General features: G+C 40.9%; 2 protein-coding genes across 3 annotated transcripts in view; one reads left to right on the top strand and one right to left on the bottom strand.

Moving 5' to 3' along the window:
- The window catches only part of ankmy2a (ankyrin repeat and MYND domain containing 2a), a 34481-nt gene extending 10333 nt beyond the window's left edge, over positions 1-24148 (top strand). The window contains exon 11 of the mRNA XM_088999605.1: positions 22767-24148. The gene's annotated coding sequence lies outside the window, so the exon portion shown is untranslated. The remainder of the gene's footprint in view (positions 1-22766) is intronic.
- crppa (CDP-L-ribitol pyrophosphorylase A) lies at positions 326-27562 on the bottom strand. Of its 2 annotated transcripts, XM_088999602.1 has the most exons (10): positions 27209-27562; positions 25779-26052; positions 25080-25229; positions 22538-22642; positions 21378-21423; positions 20520-20617; positions 19284-19358; positions 19056-19148; positions 16235-16354; positions 326-586 (listed from the first exon to the last, which is right to left on the bottom strand). In XM_088999602.1, the coding sequence occupies exons 1-10, from the start codon at positions 27454-27456 to the stop codon at positions 482-484; spliced, it is 1314 nt and encodes a 437-aa protein (XP_088855728.1). In that variant the 5' UTR covers positions 27457-27562; the 3' UTR covers positions 326-481. The 2 variants fall into 2 exon arrangements, with proteins under 2 accessions (XP_088855728.1, XP_088855729.1); XM_088999603.1 differs by lacking the exons at positions 19056-19148; positions 19284-19358.
- Positions 27563-27572: the final 10 nt, after the last annotated feature.

Genomic DNA, 27572 nt, shown 5'->3' with positions numbered 1-27572 from the left:
GGGGGATTTATATACAGTGCACCCTCATTTATCGCGGGAGATACGTTCCAAAAATAGCCCACCAGTGGAGCCGCAAGGAGTAGTCCTCTGCTCCCCCCAACCTATTTTTAAACTGCTAAATTAAATGAATAGAGATATATAGAGTAATAGGTACCGAAAGAAGTAGTCTGTCCATGTTTGTATGGAGGAATTAATCTTCTTTACTCAAATGAGATGTTTTCATATGAAGAAGAATCAGTCAAAACTTTTTGTTTAACAAGCACCCCCAAATTATGAAAGAAAAGCATCGCCCTGGAGGGTATTAAAGAGACATTCCAGCAATTCCACATGTCCAAATCAATTTATTAGTCACAGTGAAGACAAAAAAAAAGACTCCTTTCAAGATGTGGACGCGGGCTCAGCAGATGACTGGCAGCTTGTGCTTTCCGGTCTATTTGAATGGGAAGCCAACCCCAAATGATTTTTTTTTTCTTCAAATGTGTCACGCTTGAAGAAGTTGTCCCACCAAAACCTCACTCCGCTCCCGAATCAAACCTGATGTCAGCTCAGCCACTTTTGTCACGGATCTTTCCCATTGCTCAGCATCCTGGGAAAAGAAACAACAACAAATCTGGTTGGTGATTCAGATTGAGGTGATTTTTATTCCTGCGAGGCAATTCGAGTTAATAAGTGGATAATTGAGACTAGTGGTTAGTATGATAAATGCGGCAGTGGTTGGTTCATTGTTCTGATTAATGAGAACAATCGGCATGAGCTTATGCGTGCCTTGTGCGTCCTTTTATTCCCTCCCCGACACGTGAGAACAATTTTCCAAGAATAGTGCAACCAAATGAAGACGCTTTGGGGTTTTCAAAACGTCACATTTAAACACTATAGGCCACTGAGGTCTTTTCAGGTTTACTTGAGCTTTTTTTTCGCCCCCATCCCCCTTCAAGTTTTCTTAAATTTCACACACACACTTTTAAATCCCATGGGCTATTTATTTTCAGAGGTCCTTCAAGGTTTGATTGCTACCAAATTCAAACTATATCCAGGATAGCTTGGCAATGAATAAAAATGTGAAAAGGTTCTGTTTTGGTCATTGGCAGTGAAGTTGACTCACCACCAATAATTCATCCCCTAAAACCAGTTTCATGTGGTAAAATGAAATTTGGTAATAGACCCATGATAAGACTTTAATGAAGATAAATGACGTCTTGCATACTTAAATGTCCTTTGTGTGGTTTTGGCTTGCAGAATATTTGAAATAAAAAAAATATTTGGTATACATGCATTTCATGAGTATAAAAACAAACAAACAAAAAAGCCTCTGCAACCTATGTCTGAAAATACAGAATAAATATGACATTTTCGCTTTGAATCAGCCAGTTTAAGTCCTTATTCAAATACTGAATTACCTTCCGGAAATAAAGGACAATTCAACCCCCAAAAACTTTCTTGACTAAGCAATCTGAAATTTGGTTAGCATATTGACAGCTTCCACTGTTGTTAAAGCGCTATCTAAATCAATATGTGTTGTATTATATGAGGATAATAATCATAACCGCAAATTTCATTCATAAGCGCAAAACCCATCAAAAAAATACAAAACAAAACCAAGAGTTGGGCAAAACGTTAAGACTTTTTTTTTCAGCAATTTTAATTGAACAGCCATTTTGGTTGTTTTCAAAGGTTGTCCGAATTCTTATTTATTTTGTATTTTCTTTGTCAAAACTTCTACACAATTTGAACCCTATATAAATCTATCAGAATCAGAATCAGAATACCTTTATTCGTCCTGCAGTGGGGAAATTTGCAGTCCACAGCAGCAATTGAAGAGGGATGGGGTTATGATGCCCTAGGAAGCATTTGTTGATTTGAAAGGACAATGGAGTTGTCGCCATAAAAACACAAAAATGACTCAGCCTGTCAGAGATGTTTGATCGGACACTGTGGACAAAGGCTCGGACCCAGAAAGATTGTCTTTACTGCCGGCAGGAGACGTAGCCATACATGACAGACGCCTGAATTCTGCAGCTCTCTGCCAAACTATCTATTGAGAGTATATGCAAATTTAAGTGATACATTAGTAAAACATAGTTTTCTTGATTTGAATACCACGCCCCTGGAACGTTCTGAGCGCGAACAGCTGTAAGCAATAAAACATTGTCTCTTCCATGAACTGATACATTTGAAACCTGGCTCATGAGCTCTTCCTGTGAAGGAGTTTTAAGTCATAAATTGCTTCGATGATAAAGGAGTATCCCACATCCTAAATTCTGTCCAAGGCTAGATCTCCTCGATGAAGATGAGAAGTTTAACTTGCTGTGTGTGTTGACCTGATTGACCCCAGGTTGTCTGTGCTTCAATTGTGTATTCGAGTCACACATGTTGACTAAGCATATAACAGCATTAAACTTTTAAATATGATAACCTCTTATTCTCTATCACAGCCTCAAAGTTAAACCAAGCCACTCGATGTGTTTTGAAGAGCCGGACAGATGGGGGCGTTACATACAATATACGTGACGAGATGTATTAAGAGAAGCGTATCATCGGGCCCAACCGTGGAGAATCATAGTAAGCAGACTCTAATCAAAACCAGAGATGGAGGTGACATTACTTGAATAAACTGATGGCTGCTGGGCTTAACGCACTGATTGATGGAAGAATGGCAGATTGATAGATAAAAGAATGCATGTATTGGTGCCGTATGGATGAGTCAAGAGGGGGAGGGGATGACCTGATGAATGGACTGACACATGGCTGGGTCATGGACTGATGAGTGGATGAATGAATCGTAGATACACCGATAAATGTTTGGATGAGTGAGTGACCCGTGGAAGAACTGATGAATCAGGGACTTAAGACAGATGATGACATGAATCAAATGACATGGAAGGATGACTGGCAGACAATGTGCAAAAATGCATCCACTCCAGTGCCAGGGTTTTTGTTACTGTCACTCGATTTTCCCGGACCCACAGAATAATGCGATTTAGGATTACATAAACTTTCAATGCAGCGTAAGAAACCTTAGACCACTGGTGTCAAAGTCAAGGCCCCCGGGCCTTATCTGGCTCGCCACATCATTTTATTCGGCCCTTGAGAGGAAACCAGAACATAAATGTGGCCAAAAATGAGTTTGACATCCCTGCCTTAGACTGTCTTCTTTCATTAAAAAAAGAGTTAATTCCTAAATTATATGAATCTAGAGTTATCTGAGCTTGGAATGAGCGTGACTGTCCAAAATACAATGCAATCCATACATAATGGTTTAAATAGCGTTTTAACAATAGCTGAAGCGGGAACAAAGCGCTAACATGGAAAAAAGGGAAATGCTGCCACCTTGGTGAAAGGAAAAAAAAACATTGCCAGAGGCCATGACCAGCGCTTTATCGGCAACCAAGCATGAAAAAACAAAACTTGAACAAATTTGGGAATGGCGTTCTACGTCATATTTTCACTTTCGGAATAAATTTGCGAATGGCAGTGAATGAGTTAAAAATGGAAGCAAGCACCACATATCTATTTTTTAATTCAGCTTTTCTGCGCATCCAGTTTAAAAGTCATTAGCATTTGCCAGAAGACAAACAAAAAAACAAGAAAGAAAAGAAAGTCTACGCTGTGCATTCAATGCCTACCCGGCGCGTGCAGTCTTTGAATCAAGCTTCAAAGCGGAGCGTTATTGAATCAAGTCACCATTTGCACACGGTGGCACACAAATACTAACCAGTCGGTCTTGGTGGAAAAAAAGTGATCTCCGGCGGGGTCGAATTACTAAACAACAACAAAGACTTGAGGCATCAAAGGGACTGCATGCGGTTGGGGTGAGGGTGGGAATCTGAGGCTACCGTTGTCGTCGCGGAATAAGGTTGGGCGAGGGGAATGTGATCCTCGGTGGGATTAGCGCATCTTCATCACAGGTCAAACTGTTTTTTTTTTGGGAGACGTCTTGTAAGTTGTACGCAAAAAGACGTAAAAGGAATTTAAAAGTGTGACGTAGAGCGCTGGTCAGACCTCTGGCAATGTTTTTTTTTCCCTTCCACGAGGGGGATGCAGATCCCTTTTGCCCATGTTAGCGCTTTGGTACAGCTTCAGCTGTTGTTAAAGCGCTATATAAATCGATATGTATGTACAGTATTGTAGTTTGTACAGTTGCCCCATTTCAAGCTCAGATAACTCCAGACCCATATACAGTAATTTAGGAATTAACTCTAAAGAAGAGATTCTATGAGTTCTCACGCTGCATTGAATGTTTATGTCGTCCTAAAACTCAATATTCTGTGGGTCCTGGAGTGACAATGACAAAAGCCCTGGCACTGGAGTGGATACATTTTTTGCACATCGTCTGGCAGTGAATGAGTCAAAGACAAAACTCAGTGAGAATATACAAGTACCGTAATAATAATAATAATAATAATAATATATTTCATTTATTAGCGACTTTTAAAACTCAAGGTCACTTTACAATCACAGGATTAAGTTTTTTGTAGGTGAGCAGCGGCAGCAACACGCGCCAGCATTCACTCAACCCGGAAATAACTCAAATAGACAGAAAGCTAGCTGGATAGCTAATCGATAGCGAGCTAGAGCTAATAGATAACTAATAGATAGCTAGAGCTAATAGATTGATAATAGCTAGCTAACGACAGCTAGTAGTGATTATGCTATATTGACATTTATCTGCTGGGTATTTATTTGGAGATTTTTGGCTAGTTCCTTCTGTAGAATAAACATTAGCTATAGCTAGCTAGACAGATAGTGACAGCTAGCTAGAAGGCTAGTCTCAATGTCAAGTCTTAATGTGTCCATTAAAATGAGAATACTCCGTTCCCAGGTCCCCATAAAACTTAATTTTCGACTTTCTAATTTTCTTAGCCTTAAAATTACACAAAATATACCTAATTCTATGTATAATAAATGTGCTATGGTATTATAATTCAAGAAATAAACTGTACTGTATAATAACATCATTTTATTGACCTTTGTGATGGTCGTTTATGGCTTGATGGAATGGAGTGGCCGGTTTCCTCAGCATTAAACACTTGATGAGGAACGTAGCCTTCTTCTTTCACCATCTTGAGGAATGATCCCTAGTAAGTGCTTTCTCTGCGATAATTTTATCTAGTTCCTCATCAATTGTGTTCTGTTTCGCTGGGTTGATAGCTTTTTGCATCAAGTGTACAGAAGGCTTGTGAGGGTTGTTTGTGGAGCCTGATTGATGGGATATTTTAACCTTGCAGTCTACACTCTGCCTTTCAACTATCAAAGTTGAAACTCTCTCACTGTCCTCTGCCTGTCTCTTTAATGTTTAAACCACCTCCCCTCACTGCTGCGTTGTTGACCAATCACATGGCTTTAACCAAAGACTGGGGACGGGGAATAGAGGACAAAAAAAGTCGGCAGCCATTTTGTTTTTGGAGAACGGCTTCATTCTCTCTCTATCTGTAACCCCCCTCCCCTCACTGCTGCGTTCTTGACCAATCACGTGGCTTTAACCGAAGACTGGGGGTGGGGAATAGAAGACAAAAACAATCAGCTGCCATTTAGTTGTGAGAAGAACGAGCTTGTTCACGAACGACACATCACTCATTGAGGCAGCTCCGTGTCCGAAAAAAGTTTGTATGCCAAGGTAAAATGTTCATAAATTTAACATTCGTAAACCGAAAAGTTCGTAAACCAAGGGGTTCGTAAACCGAGGTATCACCCTATATATATTTTGCTAAAGTCCAGTCCACATAGAACCATAGAACTGTGAATCAGATGTGCAAACCATTGCCACTGTGCCACACAGACGTCATTTAATGGGTGGAAAAAAAACATCAACTTAGCAAAGTTTTTTTTTTTTGAGGCTACAACATTGATTTAATATTCTGTAGATGGATAATTGGGCACAAACTCAAAGCGAAAAGATTCCCAATCATTCCCATGTGCGGCGTATACGTAAACACAAAGACAGGGCCTTGTTATTGTTATTGATGCCGCCACTGCGCCTATTTAACCGATGACACCTCAATCATGGAGGAATCTGGCTGGGGTCTGAGAAAGGCAAAAAGACAGCGAGACGAAAGTGGGCATAATGGGCAACCACATAGTAATATCCTTAAATGCCACCAACGTGATATGCGTCTTGAAGTCCAAAAGGTCTCTTTGGGTAATTAGGAAGTTGGACTCATAGGACTCCTACTTTGCTTTTTCTGCTTCAAGATGAGCCAAGAGTCCAAATTAAATAACAGCTCACCAAGACCAACTCGTAAGGGCTCTTGAGAAATATATTTTAGAAAGCCTTTGTTGGCTTTTTTTATGCAACACGATAACACGATAAGCCGCTCACTTTCGTAATCGCCGTCCATGAAAGGGTTGAATTAATCTTTGGTCTCTTTATAACAATTCAAGGTTTGACAGTCAGTGTTTGTCCCTCTGTGCAATTCGGCTAATCATTTTGTGGCCTCGCTACGCAGCGAATTTTTAACTCAGTCACTGCCATTCACAAATTTATTCTGGAATTTTAAATATGACATAGAGCACCATTCCCGAATTTGTTCGGGTTTCGTTGTTTCATGCTTGGGTGCAGATAAAGCGCTGGCCATGGCCTCTGGAAATGTTTTTTTTTTTCCACAAGGGGGCAGCATTTACATTTTTCCAAATAAATCAATATGTATGTATTGCATTGTGTTTTGGACAGCCGCCCTCATTTCAAGCTCATATAACTCCTGACCCATATAATTTAGGAATTAACTCTTTTTTCCTGATAAAAGAAGAGTCTAAGTTTTCTTGTGCTGCATTGAAAGTTTATGTAGTCCGAAAACTCAATATTGTGTGCATCCTACAATTTGAGTCAAATTGTCCTCATTTCAAGCTCAGATAACTCCAAACCCATATAATTTAGGAATTAACTCTTTGTTTTCTGATGAAAGAAGAGAGTCTATGTTTTCATACGCTGCATTGAATGTTTATGTAGTCCTAAAACTCAATATTCTGTAGGTCCAGCAATTTGAGTGAAAATGACAAAAACCCTGGCACTGGAGTGGACACATGTTTGCACATCGTCTGGCAGTGACTGAGTTAGATCGCCCGGCGTTAGTTTGATGCTGACCATTGAAATGAGTCATGGCCTTATCAAACTACACTTTTTTGTCGTTCACAACGATCACGCAATCAAGCTAAGACATAATAGTGATAATAATAATAGTCATAATAATAATAATAATAATAATAATAAATTTCATTTATAAGTGCCTTTGAAAACTCGCAAGGTTCATTCAACCCAGAAGTAACTCAAATAGAATAGTAAGACAAAGACAATAGTAAGACAAATAGATAGAAAGCTAGCTAGCAGCTAGCTAGCCGGCCAGCCAGATAGCTATTGTACGGTATTACAGAAAAGACAAAGAGACTTAGCACAATATTTCTTACTAATATCTACATCAACAAAAGTCAAACAAATACTAAAACTAAATAACACAGATGACAGCACAAAGACACATACAGTAAATATCGTTCTGCATCTTGGCCTGAGCAAGATGTCGCACGACAAGTCTATCATCGATCAGACTCTACCCAGGCGATTTGCCGCTAGTCCGTCGGCGAGTGACGGCACAATCAGCAGTTATGCTAATGGAGCATGTGGGTTGTCTATGTTCAGAAAATCAAATACAAATAAAAAAAATGGATGGTATAGAAAGGCCATTACAGACTGCCTAGTCTCCAAAAAGAGCTTAATGTCGACAATTTATTAAATTACACCACCTTTGCTAATTAGCATCTAGCATAGTAGTTAGCAAACATACCATATGTGGAAATGCTATCTATACTTTTCAATATTTTTTTCCCTTTTGGTCAAATCAATTTTTTAAAATACTAAACACTGCATTGTGACGGTATACGCGTCCTGACAGCTCGTGCGCAAGCAACCACAGATAGTTTATATCGAAAAGTGAAGTTTAGAGTTCAGGCGTGTTATGCACCCAACTCAGCCAATCCTCTCATGCGATGATTTAGAAGGATAAAGGAATTCAAAACCTTCAGTTGCCGTTGCATTAATGCCAAGGTTGATTTACGTCTGGAAAACCACTTTCCACTGGCTCTGACGGTTCTATATATCCTGTATTATGATCCCTATCAGCGTCTTGAAGGTCTTAACTGAAATAGTCAAAGCCATGTGTACGCAAGTCTCTCTCCAAGCCCCCTCCTGCTCCTCCTCTTGAGTCGTGGAGAGAGTGCCATTTGGAATAAATTGGAACTGCCCGGTGACCAACAGAATCTGTGATGGATGAGGGCATACGATTGGTGTCAAATGCATCAGACTTGAATTTCCACTGGCAAATCAAATGTTGCCTTTGTATGACAAATGACTGGCAGGATGTCAGTTTATGAAAGGTTGTTCACGGTCAGTTGTCAATGGAAGAAGTTCACGTTATTACCAAGGCTAGATTTTACACTCATTCAGGTTACTTATTATTATTGTATTTTTTTTGGGCGGTGGGGGAAAAAAAGCGTATGAATGAGCTAGCAACCTCACCTTTCTGAGGTTGTGGACAAATGACAATGAGGCCAAAACCCCTTGGAAAGCGATTGCAACACACGTTTTGAAGGACAACCGACGTCTCCGGACAAGTTGTGTCCATAATTTGTAAAATGGCTTTAAATGACTTCTACTGAGCGTATTTTAAAAATAGTCCACCGCATATAGCTATATTTTACGTTTTAAGACTCGCGCTGAATATTCAGGAAGTCTTGTTTTTGAGTTGGTGACGAGTCCGTACGTGACGTCACTAAAGGAACGCCCCCTGACCGAAAAATAAACACATTGTAGCAGTCCTTCCATCACGTCAATGTATTTTGCTGTATTGTTTGGTCTGAAAACCTTGTGTTGCACCCAAAAGCTGCCAGAAGAGGGTGTCCAAGCTCCATATAAGGAATTTATCAGCCTGTGGAAACGGAGGTGGCCACAGGAGGTCGCCATTTTGTGCCTCTTTTCTGGTGATCGTTTCTCCCCAATGATGCCTCAAAATGGCATGGAATAAATTCTTTAATCGATTGCAAACATGTATGCTTTCCTCTTCAGAACTATTTGAATCATATTCATAACTGGAGGTGTAAGAAGAAAGCATATTCTCCGAATCTGAAGCTATTGTTTTGATTCACAAGCAATGCAAGACGTCTTGGCGTGACGTCATGAACTGGGGGCGGGACCGTCTGAAAATGCCCAATTCGCAGCTCATTTTTTTGCAGATTTTGGACATTTTAAGTCATTTTTATTGGTGTTTTGCTTTTGAATAAAAATATCATACTGTGTGTTTTGGGTATTTTGGATGCTATAAAACGTTTTTCTGATGATAGTTAAGAAACAAAAAAAGTGACGTCGGTTGTCCTTAATGTACCTTATTTTCCGCAATATAAACTGTTCCAAAAAGCATTCAATTTACTCAAAATCTGACAGCGCGCTTTATAATCAGGATTTTATACGGATCAATATTGATATTTTTGGGATGTATTTTAAATCTTCTGTTAAGCACTTACCTATTGCTGTAAAAGTTCTAGATAATAAAGCTATATTGTATTGTATTCCCTTTAGCGTAGCTCCATCTAGTGGATGCCTAATGCAATCAAAACCACTATTGTAGGTTCTATTCTTTGCGCCTTATACTGCAGTGCGCTCTATAGATGAAAACAATTTTAGAATTGGCCATTTAGGTCGGTGTAGTTGGACAGTCTGCGGCTGGATGGATGCATGGCTTGAGGAGCCCGCGATAAGAAGAAAGGAGCGTCAGCGCTGTCGCGGCTTGGAATTGAAGCGGATTTATGTGGGATAGGAGATGTGAGACAGTCCTTTTTCGTCAATGCTTGAGCTTCGTGTTTGCTTTCAACATTTAGCTTGTAGTAGACGTGCACATTCCACCATGACGTCCCTGATCCACTGCTGAAAAGGATACTTTGATCCTCTCTGTAATCTAGAACTAATTCATGTTACAAAGGGTACAGCAAGTGCTGAAAAATGAATGTCTCTCTGTGTCTTTGTGTTGTCATGTTATGTGCTGTTTTTGTTTTTGTGTGTTTGACTTCAAGATGGCGCCGCAAGAGTGGCTGCCTTTCCAGCAGCTCCTGTATTTTGTTTTCTACTTCTTTCTTTCCTTTCCTCTTCTTGTCATAACTTTGCTGCTGTGAAATGTAAATTTCTCCACTGTGAGACGGATAAAGGTACATCCAATCCAATTTATTGAAGGTGTACCTTTACAGTGCAAAAAAACAAAACTGTGCTAACAATTTTGGCTAATCAGTCGTGTACTGTCGCATTTCTGTTTATCCGCCAATAGTCTTAAGCATAATATGTTAGCAAAAAGGAAGCACCTTCTGATTCGTCAAAATATGATTTGATTTAACATTTTGATGTTGTTTTCATGTCTCTGTTTTAAATTTAACAAGATGTGACGTGCTAAGCCTCTTATTTTGGGGATCGTTTGATACTCCGGAGGAATACTTTAAAAGGAAATACATGTTTTGGCCTGGCATTCGTTGCTGTCCTTTTATCAGCCCAAAACAGCCTGAGCGAAGGAAACTCTTGGAGGTATGCGGTAGGGCAAAGGCAGCCCGGTGTTAGGAACAGGTGCAAAACAACTGTGCTGGCTAGCCTCGAAACCAACGCGTTTATCCCTTGAGTTTCACGCCGAGGTATTAGACGAACTGGAAGTAGTGTGGAAATTTTTGAAATGGCCGAAATTCACGTTTGGTGGCAAATGTTTATCTGAATTCCCACTGGAGCGTGCGTGAAGTTGTGTTAGCATTTTTTGTTTTGATGTTGTCGCAGGTCCAATCAAAATCTTTTTTGGCAAGTCGGTCGGCATTTGGGGCATCTGGTTGTATTTCCTTTTGCCTTAACACAAACAAAAAAAAATACAATAAAATCTGTACGTAATCCCCCCTTTTCCCTTGCGACGTGACAACTGAGGAGAAGCAAGCAGGAAGAAAATACTGGGTGGTCAGAGACATTTCCAAATTAGTGGCGACGTCGACAAATGTCATGACATTTTTATTTTGGGAACTCAATGTAACCACTGGTGTGTTTCAATGCTTGAACTGAGTTCCATCTTTTTAATTTGACAAATAAACGCTGAGCAAACACAGTCTGGTATGAGCAATCGTCAGAGCCAACTTGAGGAGTTCGGGTTTCACACATCTGGAGCTGGCTCGCTTTCACAGAAGATCCGGCTTGATAACCATGCACATGTGCCGCATGGTGCTAGTTTACCCTCCACCCCAAACGCTTGCCACAAACTACAATTCTGTAGCTTTTGCCCCAGGACACGCTATCGGAGCACTTTTCAGTAGTAGTAGTAATTTTTCGCAAAGGATAAAGAATATATGACAAAATATCTATTGCGTAAAGTTGCTGACAAATAAATTTTGAATTGTTTGTTCATATTAACTCATTCACTGCCAGACGATGTTCAAAAATGTGTCCACTCCAGTACCAGGGTTTTTGTCATTATCATTCCAGGACCCACAGAATATTGAGATTTAGGACTACATAAACATTCAATGCAGCATTAGAAACTTTAGACTATCTTCTTTAGAGTTAATTCCTAAGTTATATGGGCCTGGAGTTATATGAGCTTGAAATAAGGACGGCTGTCCAAAATACAATGCATATTGGTTTATATAGCGCTTTAACAACAGCTGAAGCTGGAGCAAAGCGCGAACATGGAAAAAGGGGAAATGCTGCCCACTTGTGGAAAAGAAAAAAACATTGCCAGAGGCTATGACCAGTGCTTTATCGGCACCCAAGCATGAATAAACCCGAATAAATTTGTGAATGGCAGTGAATAAATTAATGGATTTGAGAATGTGGATTGATTAAAAAAACACAATGAGTACATTGTTAAATACTTCAATAAAGTAGAACCTAACTCAGTTTTGTTCCCACTACCTGTTTAAAACCGTATGCTATCGTAATGTTTGAGCTAGCATACGTTTTAGCATATCTGCGTCCAATAAACATTGTGTTTTGTGTTAAATACAGAACATGAACTGAAATGCGAAGATTAGAACATATTTTAAGACCAATTTATACAGAAATCCAGGTCATTCCAAAGGGTTCACATACTTTTTCTTCCTCTTGTATATTCTCTGTCAGGCTATCAAAAAACGAGCACAGAACAACAAAACAACCTTCGGTCGTTAGTCTGACTTGGAGTGGGGTTAGGGTAGGGGATGGCGGGCTTCAAAGAATGTGTTTGCAGCTTCCTACAAGAGATAAACCTTCAAGCTATGCATTTCCTCGCCATTTAACACCAAAGCTTCATTGAACATGGGTGATAACTGCGAGGATTTAGTCTGAAAAAAAGTGAGGAGTGTATTGAAATTATATATTGTCCCTAATCTCCGTTGACCCAGACCAGGGTGCAACTCGGGAGGGTGTTATGGTAAAAGATTCTTTGGGTGGGATCGGGTTTCACCTGTCTGCCTTTCAGACCTTGATGTGAACAGGTCCGGCCGGGTAGAATAGACCCCGCGGAATGTTTTTCACCTGAGCTCATCTCAATTCTCTGCTGCTCTTTTCTTTCCCCCGTGCCGGCTAATATCCTCACAGGTTTAGGATTCCCGGGCCGGGGAGGAAATACGGGCTTGGGTAAATATCAGGGCTCTCACTGCGCTAATTACAACAGCCATGCATCAGGCCTGACATCGGACTGACAAGTGTCTTTTGAGAGGGTGACAAGGGAGAAGGATTGAGCTCAGGGGAAGGATCCTGTGACACTTCCTATCCACGCCAATATGCCGCATACCGTCGATGCTTTCACAACACGGTGTCACCTTTTTTGGGAAGGAGAGGGAGGGGTCTGATGTCAGAGTATGCAGCGTGAAGTTTTCACACCGTACCGCACACCTGACGATTGGCTGTGTCCAAGGTGGAATGACACCCACAGAGAAATGCTTTCATCAGATTGTTCCCTGAAATTGGAATTTTGCGAGTGAAGACATCCGAGATGGCAAATTATGTGAAACATCCTAATTTGGAAATTTCAGATAAGACTATGGGAATCGAAGGGGAGATTATCGGTTAGGTTTCATGAGAGTCCGAATACATAAGTAGGCATCTGTACGGCATATTTGAATTTTCTGCGCACCTTCAATATATGGCCTATTTTAAAACTGTTAACAGGGACATTGCAGTATAAGGCGCAGAGATTCGAAGCTAAAATAGTAGCTGCGCTTGCATTATGCAACCACCAGATGGAGTTAACCCAAAAGAGAATACAATACAATTAAGCATTATTTATACAGTACTTTCACAACAACTGCATGAGTAGCAAAGCGGTTTAGAGAACATTTAAAATACTGTATTTTCCGGTGTACAAGGCGCACCCAAAAGTCTTCATTTTCTTCAAAAGATGACCCTGCGCCTTAGGCGCAGGTGTGCCTTATATGTGAAGTCATATTGAGCCACAACAGCTCTACTGTCAGCAACCACCGACTCAATTCCCCCCTGTAGAAGAAGTAGTGCATAACCCCAGTGTCTACTGTGGCGCCTTTTAATGTGGTGTGCCTTATATTTTGAAAACGTTTCTATATTAATATATTTGAATTTTAATATAATTTTAATATATTTGAATTTTTATTTTCATTCATTGAAGGTGCGCCTTCAAAATCAGAATCAGAAAACCTTTAATGTTCCCACAATGGGGAAATTTGCATATAATCCGGTGCGCCTTATATATGGAAAATGTTTGAAAATACACCCTTCAATTATACTCTGGTCCACCTTATACACCTGAAAATACAGTGCTACGTCTGAGAAATCAGAATATTTATCCATACCCTGGCTTTTGAGAAAATTGAATACTTTTCGGTGCGCCTTATAGTGCGGAAAATACGGTCATATCATTTTTATTCTTATCCATTCAAAAGAAGGAAAAATGTCAGCCATCAAATGCCATCTGACAAATTCTGGTCATCTTGGCAGTGCTAATAGTTCCACTCGCCTGTGTTCTCTTTCAAAATGTCTTTTGAAAACCTGACTCATCAGGAAATTAATGCAGACGTCACTCTCGTATTAATTCGCGGCCAGAGTATAATGAAAACCTGTTTCCGAAGCCAAATGATTTCTGAATTTTTGGACACAGGCATAAGTGTGCTCAAATTGACCGGCAAACCGCCATCACAATGGTGGCCAGAGCAGTTTCTGGCTGAGGCATTAAATGGGGACTTGAGTGGTTCACTTTGGACCTTGGAGGTCATTTAAAACCTCATTTGGAAAGAATGATCTAGTTTAAACGATAAAGGGCAAAGTTATTCCACTCTGTGTTGAGATGCAATCCCATTTTAGCATTCACTCGATTTTTTTTCTCAAGTACAGTGATACCTCAGCTCACGAACTTAATTAGTTCCTAGAAAGTGTGTGTAAGGTGAAAAGTTCGTCTGCCGAACATTTTATTTCCCATAAAAACCATGAAAATGTTGAATAATCCGCTCCCAGGTCCCCATGAAACATCATTTTCTACTAAATAAGCCATAAAACTACACAAAATATGCCTTATTTTATGTATAATAAATGTGCTATTGCATTCTAAATAAATAAACTACAGTATAATAAAGTTGTTTTATTTACCTTTGTGATGGTTGTTGGTGTAGTTTCTTCTTGATGATATCCGAGTGAAGTTTCCGTGCTTTCTCGGCAATAATACCCTCACTCACACGGTCCCATGCTAGCTGCTTTTCATTAATCCAAATCAACACAAGATTTTCATTGCCTATTGCCTGAGACCGTTGCTTAGACAACACGGAAACACCCTTAGCCACACGTAGCAATGGTCGACTTAACATACTGGAACTGGGACGCTAAGTCACACAAACGCACACCTCGTTCGTGTTTGTCGATGATCTCCTTCTGCTCGACCGTAATTTTCTTTGATGTCTTCTTCGGCTTAACACTAGCCTGTGGTGGGGCCTTTTTCCATGCCATAATAGCAAAAGTACTCCACTCGATAACAAACCACGTCTGCACTCAAAGAAAGGGGGTGACAAAAACTAGTCCGCCAGCCACTGTTCGACCATGTGGTTTGGTGTTTATCCGCCGAAAACTAGTCCGCCAGCCACCGTGGCGCTGTGTGGTTTGGTTCGTCCGCCGAAAACTAGTTCGTTAGCCAAGACTATATGCTCGCGAATGTAATGTTTGTGCGGCGAAAGGTTCGAGAGCTAAAGCGTTCATAAGCCGAGGTATCACTGTATATGTTCAATATGGACAAGTGTCTACGACAGAAGCTGTGATGTAAATTATGACAGATCCAATATTTCTAAAGGCCTCTATCCACTGTTTCTGATTAACTGTGGAAGCCTGCTGTCACATTTGGACACGCGGTACTGTGCAGTTGACCTGTTCAGTTTCCTTGAGCAACTTTCTTCTCTCCTTTCTGGAAAATATGTGCCATAGTTGTCCCACATGGGATACAGCCAATGCGTCTGGAAAGAATGATCTATTCTAAGATCATCAAGGACAAGGATTTATCCCAATCTATATGTTGTGTTATGTACAGTATCACCATGGGTTCACTTTCACATTCATCTATGTAATTGTCAAAGCGCAACGTCCAACATCTGATCGTCAAATCATACGCAGATGTTTGCACAAGGAAGACAACTTTTTTTTATCTTGTCCTTCCTCTTTTTTGGGGGGGATTGATGGGGGAGAACAGAACAAATCAATCCTGGACACGTAGCAGATTTGATTTATGAAGACAGATCATCAACCTGAGAAGCCTCATTTATTGCACTGTCAAAACCACTTTTGAACATATATCCTATGTTCCCCAGCCCCGCCCCCACCAAAAAAAAAAATCCTAATTTGACTTCACACGAATCTTACGAATTCTCATTATAACCCCACTAGAATGACCAAGCGATTTTTCTTTCTACCTTCATGGGAACTTTTTGTGAGTCTACTCATGATAGATACACATTGCCATACCAAATTTCAGGCCATCTTTGCGATCTGAATGATGTTTTAATTCCAAGATATTATATATTTTTTTCTACATAAGAACAATGACAATGAAATAAATCAATTTCTAAGGAGGCCTTTATACCGCTTGATTAAAAACCAGCAACAGGCATTCAATCGAGAAAAGACACCACAACAAATCATGTACATAAAGAGCGCCGTGGTTAGTTTGGCTGCTTTTTTAAAAAGAGCCATCGCTTGGGAACAATGCAGCCGGCTGGGAAAAGTCAGACATGAAGAGACGAAGGGCTTTACCTTTGACTGCCGCACATGGACACCGTATAAGAGAATATTGCGGCGCTTGGCTGTCGAGGCCAATTCGGCAAAGGCTGTTGGCGGCTCAGCTTCCCATCGGCCCTCATTGCATAAATGGACCTGTGGGAAAAAAAAACCTGGTTATATTGTCCAAATATGACACAGTAGAGGTGATTAAAATATTGTGTGAAGGTAGCATAAGGTATGCAGAAACAGTTTGAATAATATACCTTAACAAAACACTGCCTGGAACGCGGCAGTAACACAGCAAGCATTACGGTAGCAATACAGCTCGAAGAGGCTGGTTAAAAAAACACGCCGGTTAAAGCCAGAGACACGGCAGTAACACAGCAGCAAGACGCTAGCACTCGCTAACAGGGCTGGTTACAAAGCAAGTCACTTAGAGCCGCCGTCATCTTCTCATGATTGGAATAGCGTCAGATAATCCTTGCTACACACTCTCTCATTCTCTCTTTCGTAGTCGCAGTGAGTTTCACTTTCATTCTGAGGTAGTCACTCCTGAGCTTGTGCTGTCCTTTCCATCGCGCAGCAGACTGGCTTTTCGAAACCTGTTGGTGATGGTTCATTTTTTTCACTGGCTATCAGGATCCATTGGCAGACTTGTGCAAAAGTTGCTCTTGCCACACGGCCAGTTTTGGAAAACGATTTCACGCCGCTAGTCATCCAAGCCTTCCATTCAACTCGGAGGGCCGCTTTAAATGCACGATTGACACGCGAAGTTACATTAAACTTGCGTCTTCCTCTGCACATATATATTCACCCTGTCCCACTCTTACCTTTAATGCACTGGCAGCCGTTTGAAAAAAAATGCATAAATTGGCCACATCGTTGTATAACCCGCAGGGTTGAAAGTTTGTGACAAAAGTCACGGCTCATAGTCCGGAAATTACGGGAGTTGGATTTTCTTCACACACACAAAAAAAAAAAAAAAGAAAAAAAGACTTGACTCGCCTTGCTGGAAACGTGGTCAAGATTTTGCTTCTTGACTTGTTAGATCTTTATTTACTACACTCCCTTGGGACTTGCTTGAAACTTCAACATGATGGATTTAAGAATGACTTCTGACTTGCACATATGTGACTTCCTTCTACAGCGCCGCCGATACCCAAACGGCATGACTTGAGGCAGCGGTTATACCGCTTTCATTTCAATCCAATTTTCTTAGACAAAACAAAAATTTCAACCAGCAGCTTGCTTTTTGCGCCCCGCAGGCAGCTGCGCCACCAATAACTTTGCTCTGATTGTTACCACGTGACCAAAATCTGTGATAAGTCACAGGCTGACTGCTTGCCACACAGAACCAAATGTAAACACTTTAGTTGCTTCGCTTTAAAGCGTGAAATTCGGGAGGCCGTTTGAACTTTTTTGCAACTGACTTCGTACTGACGAAATGGGACAGGCTGGGTAATTTTGCTTGGTTTTTAACTCATTCACTGCCAGACGTTGTGCAAAAATGTGTCCACTCCAGTGCCATGGTTTTTGTCATTTTTACTCAAATTGCAGGACCCACAGAATATTGATTTTTAGGACTACATAAACATTCAATTCAGCATAAGAAACCTTAGACTCTCTTAGACTTTCATCAGAAAAAGTTAAGTGCTAGGTTATATGGCTCTGGAGTTATCTGAGCTTGAAATTGGGGCGGCTGTACGAAATACAATACATACTTGATTTATAGCGCTTTAACAACAGCTGAAGCTGCAACAGAGCGCTAACGTGGACAAAAGGCAAATTCTGCCCCCTCGTGGAAGGGAAAAACATTGCCAGAGGTCTGACCAGCGCTTTATTAGCACCCCCCGCAAGAAAAAAACAAAACCCGAACATATTTAGGAATGGCGCTCCACGTCATGCTTTTAAATTCCTGAATAAATGAATGGCAGTTAATGAGTTAATCGCATAATCCCTCAAAACCAGTACTGGTCTGTGGATCATTTGATACTGAGCCGCATAGAATAAAAAAATACTTTGTTATTTATTTATTTCGGATTCTCAAATATTTGTATTTTTGAAAAAAATACTGAAGTCTCTGTTGCATTCAATGGCAAGATGTGACTTGACTGATGTCTCAGGGTTCTTCTTGGTCACGTGATTGGTTACAGCTAAAATGAAACCCAGGAGCTAGCATAAAACAAGCTAAAAGAAACAAAGCTACATTAAATGGACAGTATCAGGAGTCCATCTTAAAATAGGGATTGATCTCAACCGAGAGTCCCAAACACCAAGCCCACTCTGCATAATATAATGCGATGATGACTCGTATTTTAAATGTGCTTTGTATTTGCAGTGTATCTTATTTTGAAGGCACGTTTAAACGTAATAATATTGACCATATTGATAGTGTTGCGGCCATATTTATCCATCACAACTTAAAGGCCGGTCCCTGAAAATATTGTGCGTTTAAAATAATACCTTACATTTCAAACTTTAAGGGACCCATAGGAGATTGAGGTTCCAGGTACTATTGTAATGTTGATCACATCCCACGATTCCTAGAGGCCCCTTCATACCCTACGAGCCATATGAAGATCAGACTAGATTTCATTCCAGGCCTATAAAGATATCAGCAGATTGTTGACTCAATACAATACAATACAATACAATATATATTGATTTATATAGCGCTTTAACAACAGCTCGAGCTGTCACAAAGCGCGAAACATAGACAGCTATCATATACAGGAATTTAAGCAGTCACAAAGATAGTAGAAAGCACCAGGGAGTAAAACCAAGATCAAGTCGGAATTATGCTGATTCGAATGCCAAACAGTCTCGTGTACGATACAGATTCAGAACTGCTCACCGCAATGACAACCACCGGATGTAGAAGTGTTTGACTGGCCGCCTCTACTGCAGCAAACGTGGTCTCCAGTTGAGCCAAGTCAAAGACATTCATCTGCGACACCAAGAATATCCAAATCAAGATAACATCGTACGAGAGCAGATGTGATTTTTCTCTGTTATGCGGCCAAATACAAAATTTGTTTGAAGGGACCGAAGTTTCGCTTCCTGTGAAAAATGTTAAACGTACAGAAAGTCGGATAATGTTCCAGGCCTTGTGGAGCCTGCCGTTGTCACCAATCACATCTGGGATAATGTCCAATTTCTGGAAGACAGAAACATTCCGCGCAGGTTATTTGTTTGGGTATTCATGAAATGTAACGTTTCATGGAAATTTCACCACACCTATGACTACATGAGCCCCATCTACTAGTCTCAATTTAACCCCAAATTGAATCCATAGTTCCTAATCCTAAATCTAACATGTTAGATGTAGTCTGATGTTATTCGTCCTGCAAATTTCCCCATTGCGGGACGAATAAAGGTATTCTGATTCTGATTCTGATTCTGATTCTGATACCTTTACCCAGAGTCCTAATCCTAACTCTTAATCGAACAACTGAATCCTTCCTCAAAACCGAAACTCTAACCACTGCCTGAAACCACAAACTCCAACCCTAATGACCGACCACAAGACGAACACCAACCCTATCCCAAAACCACTGTCTCTAATCCAAAACCCTATTTCAAACCACAAACTCTCACCGAACCCCTTCCCCGACCTCTAACTCCAATTTCTAACTCCTACCGTAAACTTTAAATTTTCCTTAAAACCTCATCACCAACCTTGATAACCCTGACCACTACCTCAAACCCAACACTACCTTCCCCAAAACTTGAGCTCTACTACATACTTCCATCCATTTTCTGGTCTGTTGTATCCTCATAATCCTAATCCTATCCTATGCGGGGTTCACCCTGTACCGGTTTCCAACCAATCGCAGGGCACCCAGAGACGAATAACCATCTGTCTTTTACTCATGGAGTTTGCTCTTATTACTCAGTTGATGTCAAAAAATGTTCCTTCAACTCATTTCAACCCGACGTCAATTTTTCAGAAATATTTCATCCAGTAATTAAGTTGACAACTTTAGTCAAACTTTGAGTCAAGTCACGTGACTTTCCCCCCACCACCACCAATTCCCACTTCTCACTACGAGTTTGTAACATGAGCTAGCAGGCAACAAAGGAATGAAGGCCGCTCACACCACAATTAAGCAAACAAAAGTGCCGCGGTTCGGCAAATGTGACGGCCATCTGCTCTCCTGCATGCATCCAGTCACACTTCATTACTTGTTCGACCACAGACAGGCCAGTTGTTTCACTAGCGGACCACCCGGATGATGCTCGTATTAACAAACTCATTGGATGGACTCAAAACGGATGTGTGCGACACAAGACACGTTAATGGCTCCGATTCACGTACCATTTCTAGCCTACGGTAGGCCTCGTGGAGGGAGTCCGCCAGCATCCTAGCACGCGAACATGCGCCTGTGATCACGCAGGCAGACCGAGATAGCGTGTCTGGAGGGAAAGCATGCAACAGCGACGACAAACAACGTTGATTGCAAGACAGTTTATGTGTGCAAGGAAATTCCATTGCTGCTGTTATTATTTCTTTAGTTTACTTGATTTCAGTAGGGGGAATTTGCTATATGTGTAAATCGGCATGAGCTTGGTCCTAAAATGGGCGAACCGCTTCAGTCATGGTACAACTGTTGGTCAATTTATGAATAGTGAACCGTGAGTCGGCGGGGTTGACGTGCGGAAATGAAAGACGCAATCTGAGAAAAGGACACAAAGGCTGGACACTCCATCAATCTGACAGACGTGAGAACTTTGCCATGCAACTCATGCACTTTGGAAATCGAAGGCACGTTAGCGTCACCATCAAACAGGTGATTGTTGCCACAGGTGCTCCCTCTTGTATTCAAGATGATTTACAACCCCGTGCGACCCTCCGAGAGACAGTTCCGCTCGTTTATCTGGCCCAAAGAAAGCAAACAGAGCTCCTGTTTGCTTTTTCTTTTTAAACTATTAACAATTGCCTTTTGGAGGCTAGTCGGTTTTCATTTGCTCACAGTATTGCCGAAGTACCAGGACACAATTAAAGAGACAATCAAATGACTTTTTAATCAGTGCTACCTTGACTTACAAGCTAACTTGTTCCGTGTCCTGGCATGTAAGTCAATTTACATTCATATACCATGTCCGCCTTTGTAACAAATTGAAAGATATATATGAACACACAAACAAAACTATATGTTGAGAGTACGTATCTCACCTTTGATGACAGACTCAGCAGCAGCCAAATCCCGTTTGTAGGTGACCTGAAGAGCATCAAAATGAACCCTCTTACTTCGGAGTGTCCAAGTTTGGTCCTTGATATATAGTAATACCTCTGCTGACGAACGCTTGAGCTCATAAACTTTACGCCTTCCGAACATTAAATTCGCGAGTATATAGTCTCGGCTGATAAACTAGCATTCGGGGGACGAACCAAACCACACGGCGCCACGGTGGCTGGCGGACTAGTTTTCGTCACCCCTTTCTTTGACACGGAGGTGGTTTGTCATCGAGTGTAGTACTTTTGCTATTATGGGACTGAAAAAGACCCCAACATAGGCTAGTGCGAAGACGAAGAGACACAAAAGAAAATTACGGTCAAGCAGAAGGAGATCATCGAAAAACACGAACAAAGTGTGCGTTTATGTGACTTAGCGCACTGGTACTGGGACGCCATTGCTACCATCCTTAAGAACAAGGAAGCTATTAAGGGTGTGTGTGTGGCTAAGGGTGTTTCTGTGTTGCCTATGCAACTCAGACAATAGAAGAGGTTGAAAAACTTCTGTTGAATTGGATTAACGAAAAGCAGCTAGCAGGGGACAGTGTGAGTGAGGGTATTATCGCCGAGAAAGCACGACAACTTCATTCGGATAGCATCAAAAGGCAACTCCATCAACAACCATCATAAAAGTAAAATAAAATGACTTTATTATATAGTACAGTTTATTTCTTTAATTACAATACAATAGCACATTTATTATACACAAAATAAGGTATATTTTGTGTAGTTTTAAGGTTATTTAGTAGAAAATTATGTTTTATAAGGACCTGGGAACGGATTATTCTGATTTTAATGGTTTCTTGTGGGAAATAAATGTTCCGAAGACAAACTTTTTGCCTCACACACACCTTCTGGGAACCAATTACGTTCGTGAGCTGAGTTATCACTGTACCTGATTTAACTATTTTTAAATGTCTCCCTATTCCAACACACTAATTCAAATGTTCAGATCATCAGAAGCCAGATAATGATTATGCTCATTTGAATGAGGTGTGTTGGAGGAGGGAGGCATCTAAAAATGTCTCAAGAACCGGATTTTGATACCCCCCGCTTTTACCCATTGTTAGTTGGGTAACATGTCACTGTGAGTAAATCACCTTCCACAATGTGGGCGGGCCCTCGATGAGCTTGCCGTTAGTGGCACAGTATTCCAGGACCAGATGGAGACACTCGGTACCAAAGGCAAAGTCGGCCTCAGTGCACTGAAGGAAATAAAATAATGATATTACAAAAACCACGACAGGAATTTCTCTTAAAATGCAGGTTACAAAACGACTCTGATAACAACAAATCACGGCTGACTTGAGTTTGATGTGATGCTTGCAGGCAGAGTTGTGATTGGACGTTACCTGACCAACTGTGATAACTATTTCCAGTTGACAACAAGTGACAAAATGGCCGCCCCCTGAGCTGGATGAAAATGCGGACAAAAAACATCTTGCAAAAAATATTTTGGGGATTAAAAATTATTTTAGCTATCAATAGCTGTGAATGAGTTGATTTATTTCCTGTTAGACCAGTAAAAATGGAGTTCTGGTGTCTCTCATTGGCAGTAAATGTGTTTTATTTGTCTGTTAGCATTAAGGTAGCCCCTCGAAAAAAAAACATCTGGATTATTAACTCATCGCTGCCATTTATTCCGGAATTGAAAAGTCTGACCAGGACCGCCATTCCCGAATTTGCTTCAGCTACTGTTAAAGCGGTATAAAAATCAAGATGTATATATTGTATTGTATTTTGTACAGCTGCCCCCATTTCAAGCTCAGATAACCCCAGACCCATATAATTTAGGAATTAACTGTTTTTTTCCAATGACAGAAGAGAGTCGGATTTCTTCCGCTGCATTGAATGTTTATGTAGTCCTAAAATTCAATATTCTGTGGGTCCTTCAATTTGAGTGAAAATGACAAAAAGCCTGGCACTGGAGTGGACACATTTTTGCACATCATCTGGCAGTGAATGAGTTAAAATGTTAGATTTTTTTAGACTTACAATCCTTGTAAAATGGGTTATTCTTCAGCTGGGGTCTGAAACCCATCCATTGCGATTACCAGGGGATTCAGTATATTCCAAAAGTGACCCAGACAAAAGAGAAGCCTGGCCAAATGCGCTTCATGCACAATAAATTACACACCACTCAAAAAACAGTGACACATTAAAAGAAACGATGAATAACGCAAATCAAAGAAGTAGTTCACAAGCAGTGAAATGATGTCTGCACATGCATCATCCCGTTGTCTTGTGAAAACTCTCTGATACTTTGTGTCTGCTGGTATTTCACAAAAGCGTCTGGCTAATCTACCGCCTTTCATCCCATTGCCTTCAGCAGAGGAACACAATGAAAACATCATCTGCTGCACCGCATCCATCATTTCTTTTGGCCAGTCGGGGTATTTTCCCATGTTTCCAAAAGTAAACGGTTTACTTCGGTCAAGGAGACAATGTTACAAGTCTGTTAAGTTGTGGGCAAAAAAGTTCTGTAATGCTATTCTGGCAATAGAATTTGCAGGTTGTCGCAGTGCCTGCTTGGGTTTTCTCTTGATAGGTTGATAGCTTTTTGCATCAAGAGTACAGATGGCTTGTGCAGCTTATTTGTGGAGACTTTTTTGATTGATGGGATATTTTAACCTTGCAGTTTACACTCTGCCTTTGAACTATCAATAAAGTTTAAACAAGTCAAAATTTCACTGTGTTTTCTATCCATTTTCTCACTCTCTCTCTGTCGTCTGCCTATCGATTTTTATTTGCAGCTCTGTGTTTCTGTAACCCCCCCCCACTGCTGCGTACTTGACCAATCATGTGCGGCTTTAATCTATTTTTACATATTTTTACATTTTGACAATAAAGCCGACTTTGACTTTATTTGCAGCCCTATGTTTCTGTAACACCCCCCCCCCCCCTCACTGCTGCGTTCTTAACTAATCACGTGTGGCTTTAACCGAAGACTGGGGGGGGGGGGGGAATAGAGGACGAAAAATAGTCGGTTGCCATTTCCTTGTTAGGAGAACGGGCTCGTTCGCGTACGACACATCACTCATTGTGGTGCTCTGTGTGTATCCTGATGAAATAGTATGTATGCCAAGATTAAATTCTCGTGAATTTAACCAGGGTTACCAGCACAACTTTAGTTCGCTGATGAAGCTCTTCGGATGAGGAGCAAAAAGTCCGACACCTTCAAAGAAGTACAGATGACAGCTGAAGAAACTTTATCATTGATGGACCACTCCTGTACGACTAAGAGCCTACACAGACGTAACTCAAAGAAGAAGAAAAAAAAATTCTGGAAAAAAAAAAAGATGGCTTCCATTATCCACCCACGATGTTCGTTTTAATTTCCATTGTGTTAAATGTTACCTAAATATTAAATGTCTTATTTTATTACATTTGCTGAATTTATACATAAATTAACACAAAAATACTGTAGATGTATCTATCTCAAGTTGTTTGTGAGGCCACTTTGTTTGAAATTGTATCCAGAAATCCATTCTCCGAACCGCTTATCATTGCTAGCGAAACATAAATACAATTAACTATCTATTCACCGAGCGATTGAGGCATACTTTGGCCAACCAGCTCCAGCAATGTAGTCAGAGTTTTGCTTAGTTCTCGTCGAGAGTATTCCGAGGTGACAGTACACACCCTTTGATAAGCTTTATGAATAATGTTGAACTTGAAGGCTTGAGGCATCTCGCTGGCTCTGTACTTAGCTCGCTCCAGGGAGTGATCCAGGAAGTCTTCCGGCGTAGTGGCAATCACCGTCGAGACGAGCGGTCGGATGGCCCCCGATGCCTTAAAAAAAACACACACAAAAAACAGTTACGTGGACAGCAATTAGCAACGCACATCAGGTTGATTTCAATTTTTTTGTCGTCATATGAGACTATTTTCTCCATTAATTGCTTCTGAATGCGATCTCTAAATGACAAACCCACCAAATCGTACATTTTCACTGACGGTTGAACATTACAGCTGTGTATTTAGTTGTTTTGTGTGGCCACCATTATTATAGTAGTAAATAAATATACAACTTTGTTGTGCTTTCATTCATGATTTAAACTGCATGTTATTTTTAGATGAATGCCTCTTGACTTAATTCTAAGCTATCGGGAAAAAAATAAAACTATTCACTACACTCGAAGCAATGAAGCATCACACATCGGCAGTAGCGTTGCAAAGGAAAAACTGACTTGCAGCAGGTTGAGTCTCTAAAAAATATAAGTATTTTGATGAAGGGTTTGGAAATTGTTCTGTCGTAGACAGTGGCCATATTATGGTAATGCGTTTCTGGCATCACTCGTGATCCAAAACTACAGATTACAAAAATGTTCTCATACTCACTCCATGTTCCCGAGCAGCCACGGTTATATGATACAGGAAGTCCTCCTCCACAAAAAGACGCACTGCATCATGAATGATGACCACCTTGTTCTCCCGCTCCTGTTCCTCATCTTCCTCAGCCAGAGCCATGACTCCATTACAAATTGACCTGTGACGGGTGGAGCCGCCTGCCACCAGCCGTACTTTGGTGTGCTGGAAGCGCCCAACGATGTCCCTCATCAGGTCCATGTTTTCTTTGGCCACCACAACCACAATGCTGCAGATCCATGACACTCTGCGAGGACATGCCATTTCTCAGTCACTGGTGCATTTTAAAGGTTTAGACATGCTACTGTGAGCACTCACGACCTGAGGTAGTACTGGATGGTGCTAAAAATATTCAGAACAGAACATCGGTCCAAAAATTTGTTTGCAAAAATGTGGCCCCTGTAGTTGAACTTTACTATTCTGGTATATGAATTAAGCAGATTAATCTACCTGTTTGCATTCATCTCAAGGGGGCATTTATTTCGGTATCCTACATTTCTCTGACAGAAATTGATGCCCTAGTGACCTTGGCGTCGCAGAGCGAATGACACATCCGCTTTGTGGAATTGGTTTGAAAATCCCAATTTCAGCCCCCAGGGTATTATATATAAATTGTCAGCCTCCTGCGATGGCTGAATGTTGCTGGATTAATTGTCCTAATTTTTATGCCATGAATACTATAATATTCAAAATACCTTATTTTAACTACCGTATTAGCCGTTACATAGACAATATTGGCTGTGGCGACCCCTTGAAGGGAAAAGCCGAAAGGAAAAGAAGAAGGAGAAGGCAATATTGGGAAGAAAATTTAGGCTCTGGTTCCCCTCACAAAATTGTTTTGAACTGAGGCGTATATCACTTACTTTATGATTAGCAGCATTAGTTAATTATAATTATCTTCTGAGAATAATGTTATAAACTTTCGAACATTTACTGTGATTATATGACATCTGTCATTTCGAGTCTGGAATCACAGCCACCGCCATTGACTTTGCAACATTCCACATGCTACATCCGGCAAATTGTCGATCAAACCACATTCGCCTCGCTACTGGTTCAGCGTTAAGTGAGGGCGGGACCAGGGCTGGCTGTAAAGTAGATAAGACCTTAAAACGAACAGATTTCATTCTCTATGGCAAATTAGCATAGTCCGTAAAAATGTGTCAGGTGTCAGTTTATTACAGTATTTGAATATTTGGAAAAGCCTCGCTCAACCAATAGCCAATACAGTATATTAAAACATGTTTACAGGGTTCACAATTATAAAGTATTCAAACGCGTGATATTTAAGTGTAGTAAAACTTGATTTACACTTTAAAACCCTGACACGTAAACAATGGTTCCCTCCATCACGTAAAGACGTAAACAATAGTTTCCCCACTTCAAGTACTGTATGTCCATACCTCTCAAAACTCTGAATCGTGTAGCTTATAAGCGGTCGGCCCAATAGCAAGCAGAACTGTTTGGGTGTCTGGAGTCCGGTCCTCTCTCCGCTGCCACCGGCAGGAAGAACCACACAGACCGGGAAATCTATGCCAACTGTGTGCGGCGCGAGGCCGTTATTTCGGCAGTGGCTGGAAAGGAAAGTCTCAGGATGTGCGGGCCTGCCCGGTTCATCGCGCAAAACTTCGACAAGGGGCACCTCCATCATCTCCTGAGTGGAATGTCCCGAAACTCCATTCCCGATAAATCCCAAATTATAGAAGAGGTAAGTATTACTACGTGGATGGTTTTGGGGGTTTATATTTCATGTTACATTTTACTTCC

This window comes from Hippocampus bargibanti, linkage group LG06 (genome assembly GCF_051943395.1).
Source record: "Hippocampus bargibanti isolate YZ-2025 linkage group LG06, ASM5194339v1, whole genome shotgun sequence".
Taxonomy (NCBI): Eukaryota; Metazoa; Chordata; class Actinopteri; order Syngnathiformes; family Syngnathidae; genus Hippocampus; species Hippocampus bargibanti.
The sequence above is the reverse complement of the archived record's forward strand: the minus strand, read 5'-3'. Positions and strand labels throughout refer to the sequence as shown.

What these genes read in the sequence shown, in the direction of transcription:
- crppa (XM_088999602.1), bottom strand. Translation starts at nt 27,456, where the DNA reads ATGATGGAGGTGCCCCTTGTCGAAGTTTTGCGCGATGAACCGGGCAGG. An exon ending in TTCATAAAGCTTATCAAAGG is followed by an intron (nt 22,643 to 25,079) that starts GTGTGTACTGTC and finishes TATTTCCTTCAG; the next exon opens with TGCACTGAGGCCGACTTTGC. An exon ending in GCCCGCCCACATTGTGGAAG is followed by an intron (nt 21,424 to 22,537) that starts GTGATTTACTCA and finishes GATGCTCTTCAG; the next exon opens with GTCACCTACAAACGGGATTT.